The sequence below is a fragment of the Cryphonectria parasitica genome (assembly GCF_011745365.1).
Source record: "Cryphonectria parasitica EP155 unplaced genomic scaffold M406scaffold_3, whole genome shotgun sequence".
Classification (NCBI taxonomy): Eukaryota; Fungi; Ascomycota; class Sordariomycetes; order Diaporthales; family Cryphonectriaceae; genus Cryphonectria; species Cryphonectria parasitica.
Window position 1 is genome coordinate 4,912,418 of NW_024468911.1, and position 16,725 is coordinate 4,929,142.

At 54.3% G+C, this 16,725-nt stretch overlaps 3 protein-coding genes across 3 annotated transcripts; 2 read left to right on the forward strand and 1 right to left on the reverse strand.

Annotated features, from left to right (window-relative positions):
- Positions 1 to 786: 786 nt before the first annotated feature.
- M406DRAFT_70166 (carbohydrate-binding module family 18) lies at positions 787 to 1,433 on the reverse strand (the record flags this gene model as incomplete). The annotated part of the gene is made up of 2 exons (XM_040925318.1): positions 787 to 859; positions 955 to 1,433. The coding sequence occupies 2 exons, from the start codon at positions 1,431 to 1,433 to the stop codon at positions 787 to 789; spliced, it is 552 nt and encodes a 183-aa protein (XP_040779031.1).
- A 1,315-nt stretch (positions 1,434 to 2,748) lies between these two features.
- Positions 2,749 to 5,026, forward strand: M406DRAFT_338710 (uncharacterized protein; the record flags this gene model as incomplete). Its single annotated transcript, XM_040921375.1, has 5 exons — positions 2,749 to 2,776; positions 2,813 to 3,272; positions 3,336 to 3,650; positions 3,749 to 4,326; positions 4,431 to 5,026. The coding sequence occupies 5 exons, from the start codon at positions 2,749 to 2,751 to the stop codon at positions 5,024 to 5,026; spliced, it is 1,977 nt and encodes a 658-aa protein (XP_040779032.1).
- Positions 5,027 to 5,910: 884 nt separating this feature from the next.
- M406DRAFT_338711 (MFS general substrate transporter) lies at positions 5,911 to 7,998 on the forward strand (the record flags this gene model as incomplete). Its single annotated transcript, XM_040921376.1, has 3 exons — positions 5,911 to 6,072; positions 6,172 to 7,578; positions 7,954 to 7,998. The coding sequence occupies 3 exons, from the start codon at positions 5,911 to 5,913 to the stop codon at positions 7,996 to 7,998; spliced, it is 1,614 nt and encodes a 537-aa protein (XP_040779033.1).
- Between the last annotated feature and the right edge of the window lie 8,727 nt (positions 7,999 to 16,725).

Genomic DNA, 16,725 nt, shown 5'->3' on the forward strand with positions numbered 1-16,725 from the left:
GCTCGCTACTGCTTCCTCAACTTTGAGAGGTTGGGAGGACATTACGACTAGAGTATTGGTTCACACGAGAAAGACTGTTTAGAGGGGCTTGACGAGGTCAATGGGATGGCTGAGGTCGATTCATTTTGAAGTACTCCTCCTACTACTACTTTATATTCGCCACCTTTTTGATATCCAATCTCATCCACGTTCGATAATGATTACGAAATTGTCTCCTGAACATGCATTCTAATTCTCTGCGATCTTTGCTGCGTGACTAGTCAAGCTACATAGATTCGAATGCTAGAGGCTTCGTCGACTAGTCTTACTCCATTCTTCAGCCAAGCCACAGATTTCAGGTGTTCTTTTACCACGACCTGAGTAGGCCTTGTCATCTTACCCTTTCCGTGACACATGCTCAGGTCTTCTGAATTCATTGTAAATCTCCAGGCACATCATTTCTTGATGTAATGAAATTCCAGCCAGAATCATAGAGTAATACTTGCAGTAGATTAGCATCTGCTGCAGAAGTCAAGCTAAGATCCAGAAGCAAGTACATGAATTGCCTATTCAACATCGTCCAGGCTACCTTTCCCACAGCTCCGCCTCCGACACTATCACAGTAGCACCTGGGAACGGCGCCACAGCAAGACCAAGTCTACTCAACTAGGACTACAAATCCCAAAATTGGGCTGACACCCGGCAATAGACGAGCAGTACAGGCTTGAATTCCCACAATATCCATACTGCGAGCAGCATTGTCCACCCGACCAGCCCAAACAAGACTTCCCATTCCCGCACGTGCCGTCAGTGGTCGCAGTCTGCCCTGGCGGAAGCGGAGAAGTCGAACTCGTGCTCGAGGTGGTCGATGTTGTTGCTACTGTTGTTGTCGTTGTAATCGTCGTCGTCGAGGAAGTAGATGTGGTGTTGGAAGACCCGCAGATCCCAAAGGCCGAGTTACACCCCGTCCCGCACCACGCAGCCCCGTCGCCGCAGTACCAGTACTCGGAGCAGCACTGCCCGCCGCTGAACCCGGCGCAGGTGGTTGAGTTGCCGCACATTCCGTTGGTCGAGACGGTCAGTGTACCGGAGGGAGACGGCGACGTGCTGGTGGTGGTGCTGGAAGAGGAGGAGGAGGAGGAGGAGGAGGAGGAGGAGGAGGAGGACGTCGAGGTCGTGGTGGTGGAAGTGGATGAGCCCTCGCATGCTCCGTAGGCGGGCTGGCACCCGTCTGCGGGGGAGCAGTAGATGTCGCCTGTGCCGCAGTAGCCAAACTGCGAGCAGCATTGGTTGTTGGTGCAGCTGGCGCCGTTGGCGGAGGGGCCACAGTCTGGGGAGGACTGTCGCTTTTCGAGGGCAGCAGAGTCGCCGAGGAGTTGGCTGGGTGCTGCTGGTGTGTGTGCATCGTGAAGTCGGAACAAGGTCTCTGAGCGTTCTGGAGAGGGGAAAGGCATGTTGGTTTGGATGGGCAAATGTGCATGTTCTTCATTGTCAAAATGCGTGGAACAGTAAGCGTTTCTGGGAAACCACACAGTTACAACAATTATCAACAGATGAGTCGGCCACCCCATTGTGCTGTGATTTGAATGTACAATATTCAGATAATAATTATGAAATCTACACCGACTGTACCAAGACAACAAAAACAGACGAATATTAATGAAACATAAGGAGCACTAGCAGACGAGAAATGCCTTGACTTATATTGTACCTTGTTCTATTCCGCTCATTTGGATGAATTGGATTCTGCGTTGCCGTATGCACATCTCCATTTCCTCTCCCAAAGTAGCAACTTACTCATGGGATGGACACTTGTCTTAGATAGGTAGTTTTTTCTTGGGACAACCACGTCCGTGTCTATTATGGTATATATGCAGGTCGCAACTCAGGAACAAACACCCCAATGGCTAGTTGTGAAAAATTGACTTGTGATTTGTTTGGTACCGAGAGGTCCGTTGCATCCGTTGATCCGGAGCACTCCGATTGAAGATCAGGGACTTCTATAGTCCTTAAGATCCTTGCTGATATCATGCTCGACTGAGGGTCGACATCTTTGGGTCTCGATATTAGGCAAAAGCTGTGTCACCAGATTAATATATTTTTGATCACCAAGTAATACTTATGGATGTGTTTGACGCTGTAAAGTGTCGCCTGCTGGTCCAGATGGAGCCAGAAATTATCGATACGTAGATGAGAAGCTCCTTAAAGCAGGTGGCGCGAGTAATCAAGCCTTTTTAAGACGTCTAAGGGGGAATATGCATGTGTTGTCCGAGTTTGGCTCGCCCAAGTCTATATGAAGCCAAAACGGTTGGTATCGTGCAAGCGTATATTGTAAGTAAGGCAACATGAATTAGTGCATGTGCCTGCATTGGTCGTGAAAAGATTAAAATATTCAAACACTTAAAGCTACGAACCTCAACGAACGAGCGAGGTGACAAGTACACAGAACAAAATCCCAGAGAGAGGTCTCGTTGGTCGTGTATATTGACCATCAGCCGGATTATCAATCGAGCCTCGAATCTTAAAATGGTTCATCTTCCTTTCAAGAATTACTGCGTGTGATATTTGACTCCCGAAGAGTCAAGCAAGACTCTAATGACTTGTTGGCAAAACCCCCTTGCTGGTTAACTCCCGTGGTGTCTACGTCCTAAAATGGAATGGCGCTGAGCTGCTGACCGTCGCAGATGCCGTAAATTGTTCTATCCACTCTTCCCTCTCTTCCAACAAGAGAACCACCCCCCAACCTTTTCTTCCCCTTCAAAATAAAGAATGTCAGCCACACCAATCCGCACGAAAAGTGGGACAACCACACCTGGCAGCACAAGGACGCCAGCCGGTGCCTACGCGCGCCGCAAACCCACCGAGTTCCTGCACCCCGACGGGCGCAAGATGCTCGTCGCGCTGCCCGAGGAGGCAGAGCGGCTGCGGCAGAAGCACGCGTCGGGCGCGACACAGGTGGAGGTCGTGGTGCACGGGTCGGCAGAGCACCAGCGGCTGCTGCGCGAGTCACAGCGGCACCACGAGGCGCGGCGCGAGGCGCTGCTGGCGAGGCATGGGGCCGAGGCGCTGGAGGAATGGGAGAGCGTGGGCAGGCAGCTGGATGGGGTCACGGCGCAGCTGGAGGGGCTTGTGGACCACTCGGCCGCGCTGAGGGAGAACTTTAGCAAGTTTGGGTATGATGCGCGGCTGCGGACGTACGGAGGGGGGGAGGAGGACGAGGAGGAAGAGGAGGAGGAGGAGGAGGAGGAGGAGGAGGAGGGGGGGGCTAACGCTGGTAGTTCTGGCACAAGTGTGTTTGATGGGGCGCGTAGCATTAACAGTAGGACAAGAGGACAGACGGATTGGAATGACCGCAGCGGCGAGGCTGTGAGGCTGTTCAAGAGGCCTGTGGTCAAGCAGTATTTTCACAGGGGCCTGCTGTGGAGATCCTCTCGTGACAGCGAAGTCATGCCGTTCGAGCTGTTCTTCGACCTCTTGTTTGTCGGCATCATCGCCGTGAACGGTGACCATGCATCAGAGGAGCCTACGGGTCGTGAGCTGCTGCGGTTTGTCATCACCTTCTGCATGAGCTGGAAGATCTGGACCGACGTCACGCAGCTTATTGAGTGGTTCGACACGGGCGATGTGCTGAACCAGCTTGGGCTGCTCTTTCTCTTTGCCTGTCTTCTCGGGTAAGTTGTCCTGCCGATTGATAACGAAGAAGAAACGAAGAAGAAGGAGAGGAGATGAAACAAAAGCTAACCAAGCTTTCTTCCCCTCTGGGGTGCAGGTTGACCACCAACATGGTCTCGGCTTTTAGTGAAGAGAACGACACATATGTCCAGCTCGCAGGATACTACATCACATCTCGCCTATTCTTGTCAGTCTGGGCAGCCTCGACAGCGTATCTGGTACCGATGATCAGGGGCATGATGTACTCGCAGGTTATACACTTTCTCACCGGGGTGGCCCTCTGGATCGGCAGCACGCAGGTCGAGTACCCCGACAGCCTGGGCCTGGTCATCACGGCGCTCGTTGTCGACATCTGCGGCAGCGCCACATATGTCAGCCTCTTCCTGTACGCGAAATCGCACCAGTCGAGGGTGGCGCGCCGCATCGAACGGTTCTTTGAGTTCTACCCAGCCGTGAACATCGAGCACAAGGTCGAGAGGACCAACGCCTTTGTCTGTCTGGTGATTGGATACGGCGTCGTCGGTGTGCTCTACCAGAATCAAGGGTATGGGCTGAACGCATTTCTGGGCAAGGCGGTTCTGGGCCTGGCACAGGGCTACATTTTCAATTGGCTGTACTTTGAGATCGATAATGGCCAGCTGCACACCCACGCCATCCGACGCCACGCACACACAGGTGAGTCTTGATTAATAGACATTTGCCCGTGCTGATAATAACGTTGACGATGCGACACGAACGGTCTGGCTAACTTGGAGCATAATTTATTTGTACCCTTGCAGCTTTTCTCTGGCAGTACACTCATCTCATCTTCATCATGTCGTACATCATCTCCAGCGCCGCCCTCTCCAAACTCGTCGTGGCACACGACTGTCCCAACGCCAGCAACGCCACACTGACGGAGCTGTACGCCGACAAGTCCGAGGCCGACGTTCCGCTGGGCCTGCGCCTCTTCTACTGCGTCGGCCTCGGCGTTGCCCTCGCGTGCATGCTGATCATCAACCTCACACACATACACAAGGTCCCCTCCATGACATGCCGCATCCCGCTCTGGCTGCGGTGCGCCAACAGGAGCGCCGTGTGCGTCGTGCTCTGCTGCCTGCCAGCCGCAGGGGACCGGCTGAACAGCCTGCAGCTGGTGGGGCTGGCGGCGGGCTTGTCGGCATGGGTGCTCGGGGTGGAGCTGTTTGGGCGGTCGTGCCGGGACACGAGCCTGTTTGGGGACGGCGAGGGGGGCCGATGTAGCTATACGGCGCGGTGCAGTCGACGAGCACTGGAAGATGCCACTAGGAGGAGAACGAGTGGGAGTGACGGCGAGATTGAGGTTAGGGAGCTTGGGAGGGACGAGAAGACTGCTGTGCCAGGGGGGATTGACTGAGACGATTGCATGCCGTCCTTTATCTAGTGCTCTTAGGACCAGGGGACTGTATGGTCGGTTCCAATTCAAAGTGTAGTCGACGCCAGATGTCTCGGTTTATTGAATCCCATCCATCCTGAAGATTGATACGTTAAGTGCCACAGTGACAATATCATTTATCATTACCGATAATATAGTAATATAAATCAATCTCTCGAGACCGAATGCGGACATGAAAGGTGCCTTGACACGACACGCAGCTGCCGGCACATTTTCTGTCAGGCGAAAGAGGGGAATATGCTTTCCCCATAATTGAGTGACCTTGATTCAATGTGCTGCCATCATCATATGTACCTTGATATCTTACATCTCTTGAAATGGAAAGAAGGAAAGTAGGAAAAACTGTTTCGGATGGTCAGCAAGAAAAGAAATATGAACCCGGCTTGCGAAGCTCGAAACTACTTACTTACAGAACAATCCCAGTCACGTCACAGTCACCCCAAATGGCAAACTACTAGCAGGGTCAAAGCCCGAGACTAAAGTGAGAGAAAGACAAAAGGACGGAGGCGAAAAAAAAGAGGAAAGAGGCGAAAGCCGTTAAGCGATAGATTCACGCTCGGAACTCTCCGATATCCGCTAAAGAAAAACGCCGGGATAAGAAGTCTTTCACTTTCCGTGATAATTCCGTAGGGGCACCTAGGAACAACTCGAGCCGGCATCCTGGTTCCGTCCCAGTCTCTTTCTACCTCAACGCCAACGTGAGACAGGCACTGTCATATTTTGAGCCTGCTTGCTTGTTTTTCAGGCAATTCACGATGTTGCGCGAGGTGGACGTTGGGCGAGGAGGCCTTGTCGAGAGGAACGAGTCCGAACTGCTGCCATCGGGACCAGGAGAAAAGGAGCTGATGCCGACCTCGGATGAATCTGGCAATGGAACCTCGACAGAAGACGATGACAACAACAACAATAATGATGCCTTCAGCCAGAGGTCGCAGCCTGTATTGGCTATATCGAAAGCAAAGGCTATTGCTCTGGTTGCCACCGTCACCGGCGCCAGTTTTCTCAATGCAAGTTTGCCTCTTCTTTTTTCCTTCCTTCCCACCGCCCTTCGAAACCTTTACACCACCCAAACCATTTTCCAGCTAACAAGACATACATATCAACAGACCCTCTCCATCCAGGCCGTCGTGATCATTCTCCCCACGATTGGACGAGATCTCTCGATCCCCGACTCCCGCCAGCAGTGGATCGTCTCCGCCTACTCCCTCACCTTTGGCTGCTTCCTCCTCCTCTGGGGCCGCATCGCCGACGTCTACGGCAAGCGCACCATCTTCGTCCTCGGTTCTGCCTGGGTCGCCATCACCACGGCCGTCAACCCTGTCATCCCCAACGAGATCGCCTTTGACCTCTTCCGCGGCCTCCAGGGCCTTGGGGCTGCCGCCAACGTCCCCACGGCCATTGGCATTCTTGGCACGACATTCCCGCCTGGCAGGGCCAAGAACTATGCCTTTTCGACGTATGCTGCCGGTGCGCCCATGGGGTCCATCTGTGGGAACCTGCTGGGCGGCCTGATTGCCTCGTATGCGCACTGGACGTGGGTGTTTTGGGCGCTGGCCATCCTCGCAGTGGCCGTGACGGTCGCTGGCTATTTTGTTATCCCGCCGCCCGTCGTCACGCCCCACGCGCAGGGTGTCACGGCCAAGGCCACCATCGACTGGGTCGGTGCCATTCTCATCACGGCAGGGCTGATGATTCTGTTGTTTGCGCTCACTGAGGGGAATGTCGTGGGCTGGTCGACGCCCTGGGTGCCCGTGCTGATTGTGGTGTCTCTTATCCTCGTCGTCATTTTTGTCCTGTGGCAGCGACATCTCGAGAACAAGGGCACCCAGACGCCGCTCATGAAGGTGTCCATCTTCAAGAATCGCCGCTTCAGCGCCGCCATGGTCATCATGGGCCTGTTCTTTGCCTGCTTTAACGGCTATCTCATCTTCGCCACATATTATTTCCAAGACTACCAAGGCCTTAGCCCCATCCAGACCACCCTGCGCTTCATCCCCACCGGCGTGGTCGGCGTGCTCACAGCCGCCATAACAGGCAAGCTCATCGCCGTCCTCCCGACACAGGGGCTGCTCCTGTTCGGCAACCTCTGCTGCTCCATCTCGTGCCTCCTCTTCGCCGTGCCCATCCCCGCCGCCACTACTACGTACTTTGCCTACGGCCTCCCCGCCATGGTTCTCTCTGTCCTCGGGGCAGACACCGCCTGGCCGTGTCTGACCCTCTTCACCTCGCACTCTCTGCCCCAAGCCGACCAGGCCATGGGTGGCGCCCTTGTCAACGCCGTCGGCCAGTTTGGTCGTGCCATTGGCCTTGCTGTTGCCACTGCTGTGCAGACTGCTGTTATGGCCCACGACAGGCACACCTCGGTGGCCCACTCGGGCTCCCTCGAGACGTGGGACCGGCCTACTCTCAAGGGCCTGCAGGCTGCGCAGTACTTGAACTTTGCGTTTGGGGCGACTAGTTTGTGTGTTGTTGCTGTGGCGTTTAGGGGGACAGGCGTTATTGGGAGGGCTGGGGTGAGGGCCAAGGGGAGCGGGAAGGATGTTGTTGGGCCTGGGAGGACGGGCGGCGAGGAGGGGATTATGGATGAGGAGGAGTCGGGGCCGTAGGTGGATGGGGATTGAGAGCAGAACATGCATGGCTGAATAGACAGATTCATTATTCACAGGCCTAGCAACATTGATTGCTGTCTGCGTTACGCTTCCACTTGCCTATCCTATGTATGTACTGGAGAGGTGAAAGCTCAAGTCGCACAAGACACAAGATGATGGTGGTCTCTCAAGAATTTACGTATCCAGACAAATAGTCGTACCGTCTGCTTACCTCCCCTCTACATTACGCTTTGATCGCCATTTGGGCAGAGATTGTGATAAAAAGCTCAACGCAATTAGCTATTGACGACGATATACCCTGAGGTGTCGGTGGACCGCTGGTAGAATCGACTTGTCCGTTATCACGAAAAAGATTACCATTTTCTCGAGGAAGCCTTGTAGCAGCTGCTGTTTCTCAACTGTTGTTCGCCCAAGTTGTCAAATGGTCTCAAAGAAATATGCCAACAAGTAGATGCTCATGCTATCTTAGGAAAAGTGATCATTGATGGTTAGGATCTTTGTCTTGGAATAGAGCAGCATAAAGATCATTTGGAATAAGCTTTTCTATAGCACAATACTAAAGAGGAAACTCCAGGCCTATCATCTGGCAACACATCAAACAAATCGTGCGAAACCTTTTGCAAAATGCAATATCAGGCTTATCCAGGGGAAACAGATCAGATGATAATAATATGAGCAACATTCCAGCAAACATTCGAACTTGTTTCCAACCTCTGCGCAAAAGTTTAGAAACAGCAATCTTGAATGTATGTATATATGTGTTGAGAGGAGCAAACAAAGAATAGAGGTGGCATCAAAAGGGTGAGGAATAACTTTCTGTTCCAAGCATCGAAATGTATGACCTTGGCTACAATGGCAGTCAAGTTGTACATACTGCAGAGTAGGGCCATTCATGAGAGAAGAAAAGTCATTGATTCGTAAAGTTCTCTCAGCCTATTCCAGGCATACCAAGTGCCTTCTCATCATAGCCCTTTTTCATTTGAAGGGCATGAAATAGGTGTGGGCTGGATCATTCCTTCATGATAATGCCACCAGCCAGTAATCCAACAATCAAACCATACTTGTACACACGCAGGGGTAATAAAACAATCAGCCTGGCCTGTTTTGCTCTCGGCCCCCCTGCCTTTTTTCTTCATAATCAAACATTTCATTCCACCACTCACCACCCTCACCGACCCATCTCTCCTCCTCCTCCCTCCTCCCCACCGTGAGATGCACATGAACGGCTCTCGGCTTTCTACCTGCGCGGCCCTTCATCGGGCTCATTGGCGTCGAGGTATGCCTCGAACTCGGTCATGTACATCTCGCGATGCACCGCCATATCCTCCTTGTCGACCTCGAAGATCTCCTCGATCTCGAGCCACACCGCCTCCTTGAAGAACATGCCGATCATGGTCTGGAGGTCCTGCCGGGTGAACAGGACGGTGTGGGCGCGGTGGGCCGGCAGCCACTCGCGGAAGCCCTCCTCCCCGCGGGTGTGCGCGTGGTTCGAGACCTCCCGCGCCCAGAGGGTGTCCTGGTCCGTCAGGTCCCGCCAGAGCTTGACCATCGTGGACATGTGCGACATGTGTTCTCGGAGGTAGAGGAAGTACTCCGAGCTGTAGAGGGTCCTGCGGCCCGCTGCCGTGGCCTCCCTCAGCTCCTGGGCCTTCTTCTCCTCAGCCTCCTTCATCTCCTGGAGCGCCTCCTTGGAGAAGTTGCCCAGCCTCCCGCGCGGCCTCTTGATCATGGCGCGCGCGGAGGGGCCGGCGAGGGCGGGAGTGGGTTCGGGCTTGTCCCCGGACTCGTCCACGCCCTCGCCGCCTTCCTCTACCCCAGCCTCTGTGGCGCGCGTCGATATGGCGGCGACGGCCGCGAGCAAGTTCCTCCCCGCCTCCTTGGCCTGGGCCTCTGCCGCAGGCTCGCTAGGAGCCGGCTTGGTTGCCTCCGCAGGGGAGACCGCTGTGTCCTGCGGCCCTGCTTCTGGCGTCTTGGCTCGCGGCCCCTTGGGTGTGAGGATCTTGCGCTCGGCGGGCGCGTCCTCCAACTCTTCCCGTCCGGCCCAGTCGCCAGTACCGTAGGCTGCATCGGCGAGCTCCTGCAGCCTGAGGGCGGTCTGGCGACCGACCGACCGGACGGTGAAGTTGTCGAGGTCGACGTCCTGTGGTAGGAAGGAATGGTCAGTTCTGCACAATGTTTGAGAGCCTGCTCTGGGGTTTCTCACCTCCGTAGACCCTATGCCCTGCTTGATGATCTCCATGGCGCGGGACCGATAGACGGCGACCTCGATGCCCCGAATATCTTGGTCCAGGAGATTCACCTGTTCGTCAGACATCCCGTGAGTGCCTGGCTCGTCACCTGGGAGCGCCGCCGTGGTCGCTCCCGCACTGGCAGGCTCGGTGCTGGGGCCGGCGCTGCTCTCTGTGGTGTCCTGAGCACCTGTGTCGACGGCTTTGGTCTTTCTCGCCGCGTTCATCCGGTCCAGGATCCTCTGGTATCCTGGGCTCGGCTTGGCGGCGGGCACAGGCAACGAGACGAAGGGGCGCGGGGCGCTGGCGCCGAACTGGAAGCCCGTGGTGTCGAACTTGAAGCCGTCGAACTTGATTCCACCGCTGTGACCTGCGGTGGTGGTGCTCATAGGAGCCTCATTTGTTGGAGGCGCTGGAAGGGAGGAGGAGGAGGAGGAAGAGGGGAAGACGGAGCTGGGACCTGGCTCGCCATCTCCGATACTGGCAGGGCCTGGGGTCTGCTCGACTGGGTCGATATTCATCGCCATGTCGACATCCCCCTCCGTGGTGGTAGCCTGGGTCTCCATATTATGACCCTGGTTCACGTCCTCCTTGCCCATAGAATAACTACCAGCAGGGTCTTCAGCTGGTAGAGCCGACTCGACAGGCTCCATATCGACGTCCTCAATCTGGACAGGCTGCGGGCTGTATATCATCTTGCCCTTGCCCTTGTCGATACTGGTAGGGCCTGTCTCCGTGTTGTCGATATCGTCGGCCTGGTCCTCCATCTCGTCGTCCTCATCTCTGATGGCAAGGGAACGGAAGGCTTCCGCGAGAGGCGCCATCATCTTGCCCTTGTCCTCCTGGCTGCTGCTGGACGGGTAGTTCTCCATCTGAACTCCCTCCATGGCCACGTCTCCATTGTTGAAGAGAACGTCCTCGGGCTGCTGACCTTGGTCGACGATATGGGCCACCTCGATGCTCTCGCAGCTGGTGGGCTGGGCGACGAATTCCTGCTGAAGAGGACATTGGTTAGTCGTCATCTCCTCGTCGACCTGCCTCATGAAGCTGTCTCCATGATTGGTGATGAAACATCTGCCCTGTTCCTGGGGAATACTTACAACATCGGAAACATTTGGCTTTGGCGACAACGCCAGCTCTTTGACGGCAGCATCTTTATAGGTGACGTCCTCAAAGTCGTCCGCATTCTCCGTCTCATCCGACTTTGGGCACGACTTCTGATCTCTGATGAGAGAAACATCTTTGATGTTCCCCTCAACATTGACCCCGGATGGTCCGCCCTCCTCCTTGGGAGGGCTTGGCTTGGACTCATCCGCCTTCGGGAACGACTTCTTCTCCTTGATCGGAGAAGAATTATATATGTCGTCCTCGAAGTGAAGCGCGCCCGCCGTCTCTGGCTCCTCCTTCTGCTGCTTCGTCTGCTCTGGGCTCTTCTGGCCCTCTGGAGTGCGTGGAGGGGAAGGGGGACGGGTTGAGGGGCCGAGGCCCAGTTGGACTGGCGGCTGCGAGGAGTCTTCAGCAACCTGAGCGGGCGAACCCGACACGTCAACAATGAGAGCCACATCTGTGGCCTTGGGGTCTTCATGAGGACCATCGTCGTCGGGCTCGGTGTTGGCCGCGACGACAGGCAGATCCTCATTGTCTGCCGAGGTCGAGGCAGACTGACCCTGGGTCTCGACATCCAGGGTGATCTCTTGGTGAGCTGGCTGCTTGCTCGAAGGAGAGGGAGGGCTCGGCGGCTCCTGCTCATGGGTAGTGCTCGTGAGAGCATCCCCAGTCAACGCACTCGCCACGTCGCCCTCCTCATCCTCTTCTTGCTCGCGACGACCAGTCTCATTCGAGATCACGACCTTTCCGTCGAAACCCCCCACTGTGACTGCCTTCAGGCTGCTGTCATCCTTCTGGGTCTGGCTCTGGGGGGCTGCGGCCTTGTCATCGACGTCGTCTGTCGAGTCGGGAGTTGACTGGACAAGCTTGGTGTACTTGTCCTTCAGCGACTCCAGCTCCGACTTGGTGCGGACAGTGGCGCGCTTGACCTGGCTCATATCGCGCCTCAGGTCCTTGTACATGTCCCAGCGCTTCTTGCTCTTCGCCTGGGCATCCTTGAGCGTCGCCTTCAGCTCCGTGCACTCCTTCTGGAGGCTCTCGTGCTGCTCATTCAGGCTTCGGCCTTCCTTCAAGATGAAGTCGGTATACTCGGCCAACTCCCAATACTCCTTGGCCGCGGCGACCTTCCACTCCTGCAGCTCCTTCAGCTCACCCTCTGTCTTTGCGAGAGCGGCCTGGGTATTCTGCAAAACGGTATCGGACGCCTTTTCGGCAGGACCTTCTTTCTCGTCCTTAGTCTTCTTCAGCTCACCCTTGGCGTTGGCGAGGACAGCCTTGGCCTTCTGCAACTGCTTCTTGGTCTTGTCCTGCTCGGCCTGCAGGGTCATGTTGATCTTGGCGACCTCGTCGCGTTGCTTCACGGCATTTTGAAGTTGCTCGTCCTGCTGGGCGAGCACCTCCTGCTGCTTGGCGAACTCGCCTGCAGCGTTCTGCAGCTCCAGGGCGATCTTGTCGCGGTGCTCGACGACGCCCTGCAGCTGCAGGTTCTGCTGGGCGAGATCGTCGCGCTGCTGGACGGCCTCGCTCAGCTTCTTGGTCGTCTCATCTTGCTGGGCCAGGACCTTCTTCACAACTTTGGCGTTCTCGTCCCGCTGCTCGAGGGCGTCTTGCAGGCGCTGGCTCTGCCTCGACATCAGCTCCTCGTGCTTGGAGGCCTGCTTTTCGCGCCGCTTGGTCTCCTCGTTCAGCTGCTTGGTGACGTGAGCCAATTGCTGGGTGTATGTCTTGCGCAGCGCCTCGATCAGGTCGCTGTGGTCGTCCTTCTCGATGTTCTCGAGCCTCTCCAGGCGTGCCATCAGCAGCATGTTGTTACGGTTTGCGTTGGCAGTATCGATGTCATGACGGCGGGCGATGTTGGTGACGCGATTGGAGAGACTCTCGCCCTGGCGATCCTGAACGCGCAGCTTCTGGTTGATGGCGTTCAGCTCCTGGGTGAGCTGGTTCTGGCAGAAGTTCTCCAGCTGGAAACCACGCGTCAGTGTTCCTGCTCGACCTTCGTATAACAATCTGAGGGTGAGTCCTTTCGTTTTACTTACCGAAGATTGAAGCAGCTCGAACGCGCTCCTGTTATCTCCATCTGATCCCCTGGCCTCCTTGATCTTGTCCAGCTTGCCGTTCATCTCAACGAGGGTGGCGGGAACTTGGCCGAAGTAAGAGACCAAGTTAGTGTATTGCGTGCAAACCGCGAGGCCAAAAGCCACCGTGAAGAAGATGCCGAGAACAAAGCTGAGGCAAACAGACTCCATTGTGAAGGACTGCTGAAAACGACGTGGGGATGGAAAAGGAAAGATTGGTTAAAGGAAGACGAGTGGGTGACCTATTGGTGCCTTGACTCGCTTCTGTCGTTGTTAATGGCAACGACGAGGTAAAGGGGGGGGGGGGGGCGGGGGGAAATGGAAGAGAGATGTGATGATGAGGGTGAAGGTGAAGAGAAAGAGGGTTAAGAGAAGACGAGCGGGTGACCGTTGGGTGCCTTGACTCGCTTCGGTCGCTGGTAATGGCAACGACGAGAAGAAAGGGGAAGAGATGGAAAATGTGATGATGAGGGGAGGGAAATGGCAGTCGTCTTGACTTCCTGGTTCGAGAACGAGCGGGTGACTGAATGTGCCTTGACTCGTCTCTGGACGAGGTCGTAAGAGATCGACGCGTCGATGGTGGTGAAATGTTGATTTGCAGAGATCAAGTAAGTAAACCAGAGAAAAGACGAGTCTATCCCTCTGATATCGCGTTGATCAAAAAAAAAATCTCGAGAACAGGTTCTGTAAACAAATGTGCTCGTGCTGGTTGGTAACAAAAGCAGAAGGGATTTGTTCTCGTTGTTGGCAGAAAGAAAAAGATCTCAGGTTTGGTTTGCAGCCTCAATGGCAGCAGAATTATATAGTAGCTGGTACTGGCGGTCCCCACTCTATTGTGTGAATTGATCGAATGTATTGTCTTTTGTCCTGTTGCCCTCGATGGCAGTGGCAGGCAGTTTCTGGTGGCAGCTTCTAGCAGCAGCCTCGTGACAGCAGCCTTGCTCCCCTTCCCTGACCCCTGCACAATTGGCCCCTACTGTTTGTCCCCAACCAACGCCAGCATTGTGGACCGCAATGATAATAGATGTCCGCAGTTAAAGTAGTAAAAGTGTAAGACCTACTGATCAGGTACAAATGAACGAGGTGTTTACCTAGCTTTGCAGCTGATGAGGCTCTTCGTGTTGCTGCAACCTTGTAAATAAGACCCATGTATTACTCGGCCAATCATGATGGGAGGTGCATAGCCTCGCGATGGAGGCTCTCCATGTCCCTCACCTTGCTGCCACCAATATTGCCCTTCATGGTCCAAATCCCATATATATATATACAGTATTAAAGAGAATAAAACATCAATTCTTAGGAAACGTTTACCTATCTTTGCTCATGGCGTATTGGTCTGGTAATTCCCTCTGTGGACGGGTTCTTGTTGGCAGATCGCGTCCACAACGCGTAGCATGTTTACACAGGTCGTACCGCGTCCAACCCCATGCGAAGCCCCCCTCCCTCCCCGTTGTGGAGAGTCCAAGATCACTTCCTACGTTTTGACGCATCTCAGAAAGGTTAACCCGTAATCTTGTACAGACACGCTTCTTCTGAAGCCGAGGAGGGACCGACCAGTGTCACAAGAAGCCCCATACGGCCTCGACAACATGCCGGCTCTGATCGCTGAGCAAGATCAAGCTGAGCGCATCCTGGGCTATACTACGACTAGCCTTCAAACCTTCTCGACTCCCGTGCAAACAATATTCTGCGCTTGGTAGCCAACAGGCTTCAACACCATCCGTCAAGAATCCCACTGAAGAGGCACAAGCAGTGCCCACGCTAAGGCCATCCTGGGCAGACAAACCATACATGCGACGATATACGGATGGAGACGTTGTGTCAATGCTGGAGGGGCCGTTCTGTGGAAATCGGAGTCGCAAATGCTCGTCACTCTGGAAACCGAATTCGTCGACGTGGTGGTCTCGTGGTGGTCAGCCCTTCATCTGGGTCTCGCCGTTCATGAAGAAACTCGGTCACGAGGTTGAGAAGCCCCTGCTCCTATTTATATATATCCTGAATGCCAGGCGCAATGTATCAACAAGGACAAACTGACCAGAAGGCGTCATATTGAGGACAAATGCAAATGGATGGTCGAACGCACCAGGCGAGGCAACTTTGGCACCAGCCACAGCCACAACAGCACCGGCGAGATGCCTGCGGGCAGCAGCCTGCAAGTCTCTCGAGATCCACAAGGCTGAAAGATTCGTCCATGAACAGCGACGGGTGCCACACATTGGAACAGGGATTGCAGGCATGTATACCTTGAGTATAGAGGAGGGTTCATGAGAGAACACACCGCGAGGATCGCCATCGCTTTCATGGTAGGCAACAGGGACTGCACACTTCCAGATAAGTCACTTGAGGGGGGTATGTGCGAATGACAGTGAGCCACCAGCCCGTATGAGTCTGGGAGGTATCTGCCCTGTCCGATTAGCTGAGATGGGCACTCCTCATGAGCTACAAGCACCTGGCCTGTCTTTGACAATGACAGTGTCCGTTGACAACAACGATAACAAGCCATCAGAGGTCTGCGTATACGGGCTGATGAAACGAAAAGTAATCAGACGTGTCATTCAGGGACTGCTATATTGGTCCCTGTGGAGAAGTGGTTTGTCATAATGATGCCTACTCCTACAATTCTGGTTGAGGCCTATAGGCTGCCAGCCCATCACGCATGCCTCTAGTCCGAAGAAGCATTGTACAGCGGCGCTGATACCGCTTTAGTACGGGACAGGTCCCCAAGTAATAATATGAATGGTCAGCTCAATTCAGATGTGGAACGTACACAGTCAAGAACCTTTCCAACATCCTCATAGTTCCCTAAATTCTCTGTACAGAGGCATCCAAGGATTGTTTGAGAGGCTGACATGACGCGACTCTACATTTGGAGTTGAGATGATGATATGGCCATCTGGGCCTTCGATGAAAAGCAGTACGGGGCGGTCCAACAACACTTCTACGATTGACCATCTGGAACCATTGAGAAGCGAGTCTGGAGGACATCGGCAGAATTGGGAGAGCGGATACACTCGATAGTTCTGGGCCTTTCCAGAACTGCTGCATCCTATCAAGAGGACGGAACCATCTTCCGGATGAAGTCCCTTGGTACTGTATTGGGCCTTTAATTGCGGTAGTCTTCATAGACCAATATTTACCTGCCCTGGGTGGGATGACCACCTTTAAGTGATCGTATAGATACTATCTCACCACCTTTTCTACCACAGCAAACTTGTTTCCATTGAGTTGTGCATTGTGTTGATGTTTGCTACGATCTCGAGCTCCAGGGTGAGGCGCAGGATCATGACCTCTTGGAAAGTAAAGGCTATCGATAAGGTCGTCCTACCAACAATCACCGCGTCAGCGTCAATTGGGACGACATTTTTCCAATACGAGGCGCGTACTGTCATTCACACAACAGCCTGCCGAAACAGATAGCGACAATTTACTGTGCGCCGCAGTATATCATGGCTTCCCTGTAATTATTGCTTACAGTATATACGATCCAAGACTCAAGTCTGGCACTTTAGCAGTTTCTTTGGTCTGACTATCGAGCAAATTTAATTGCGCAGGCCATGCCAAGCACCTTTTAGTAAGAGAAGTTGTCCCGAAATTGAAGCGGAAGACTTCTTCCAGGTCCAACATGATTCGGGGATGCCCCT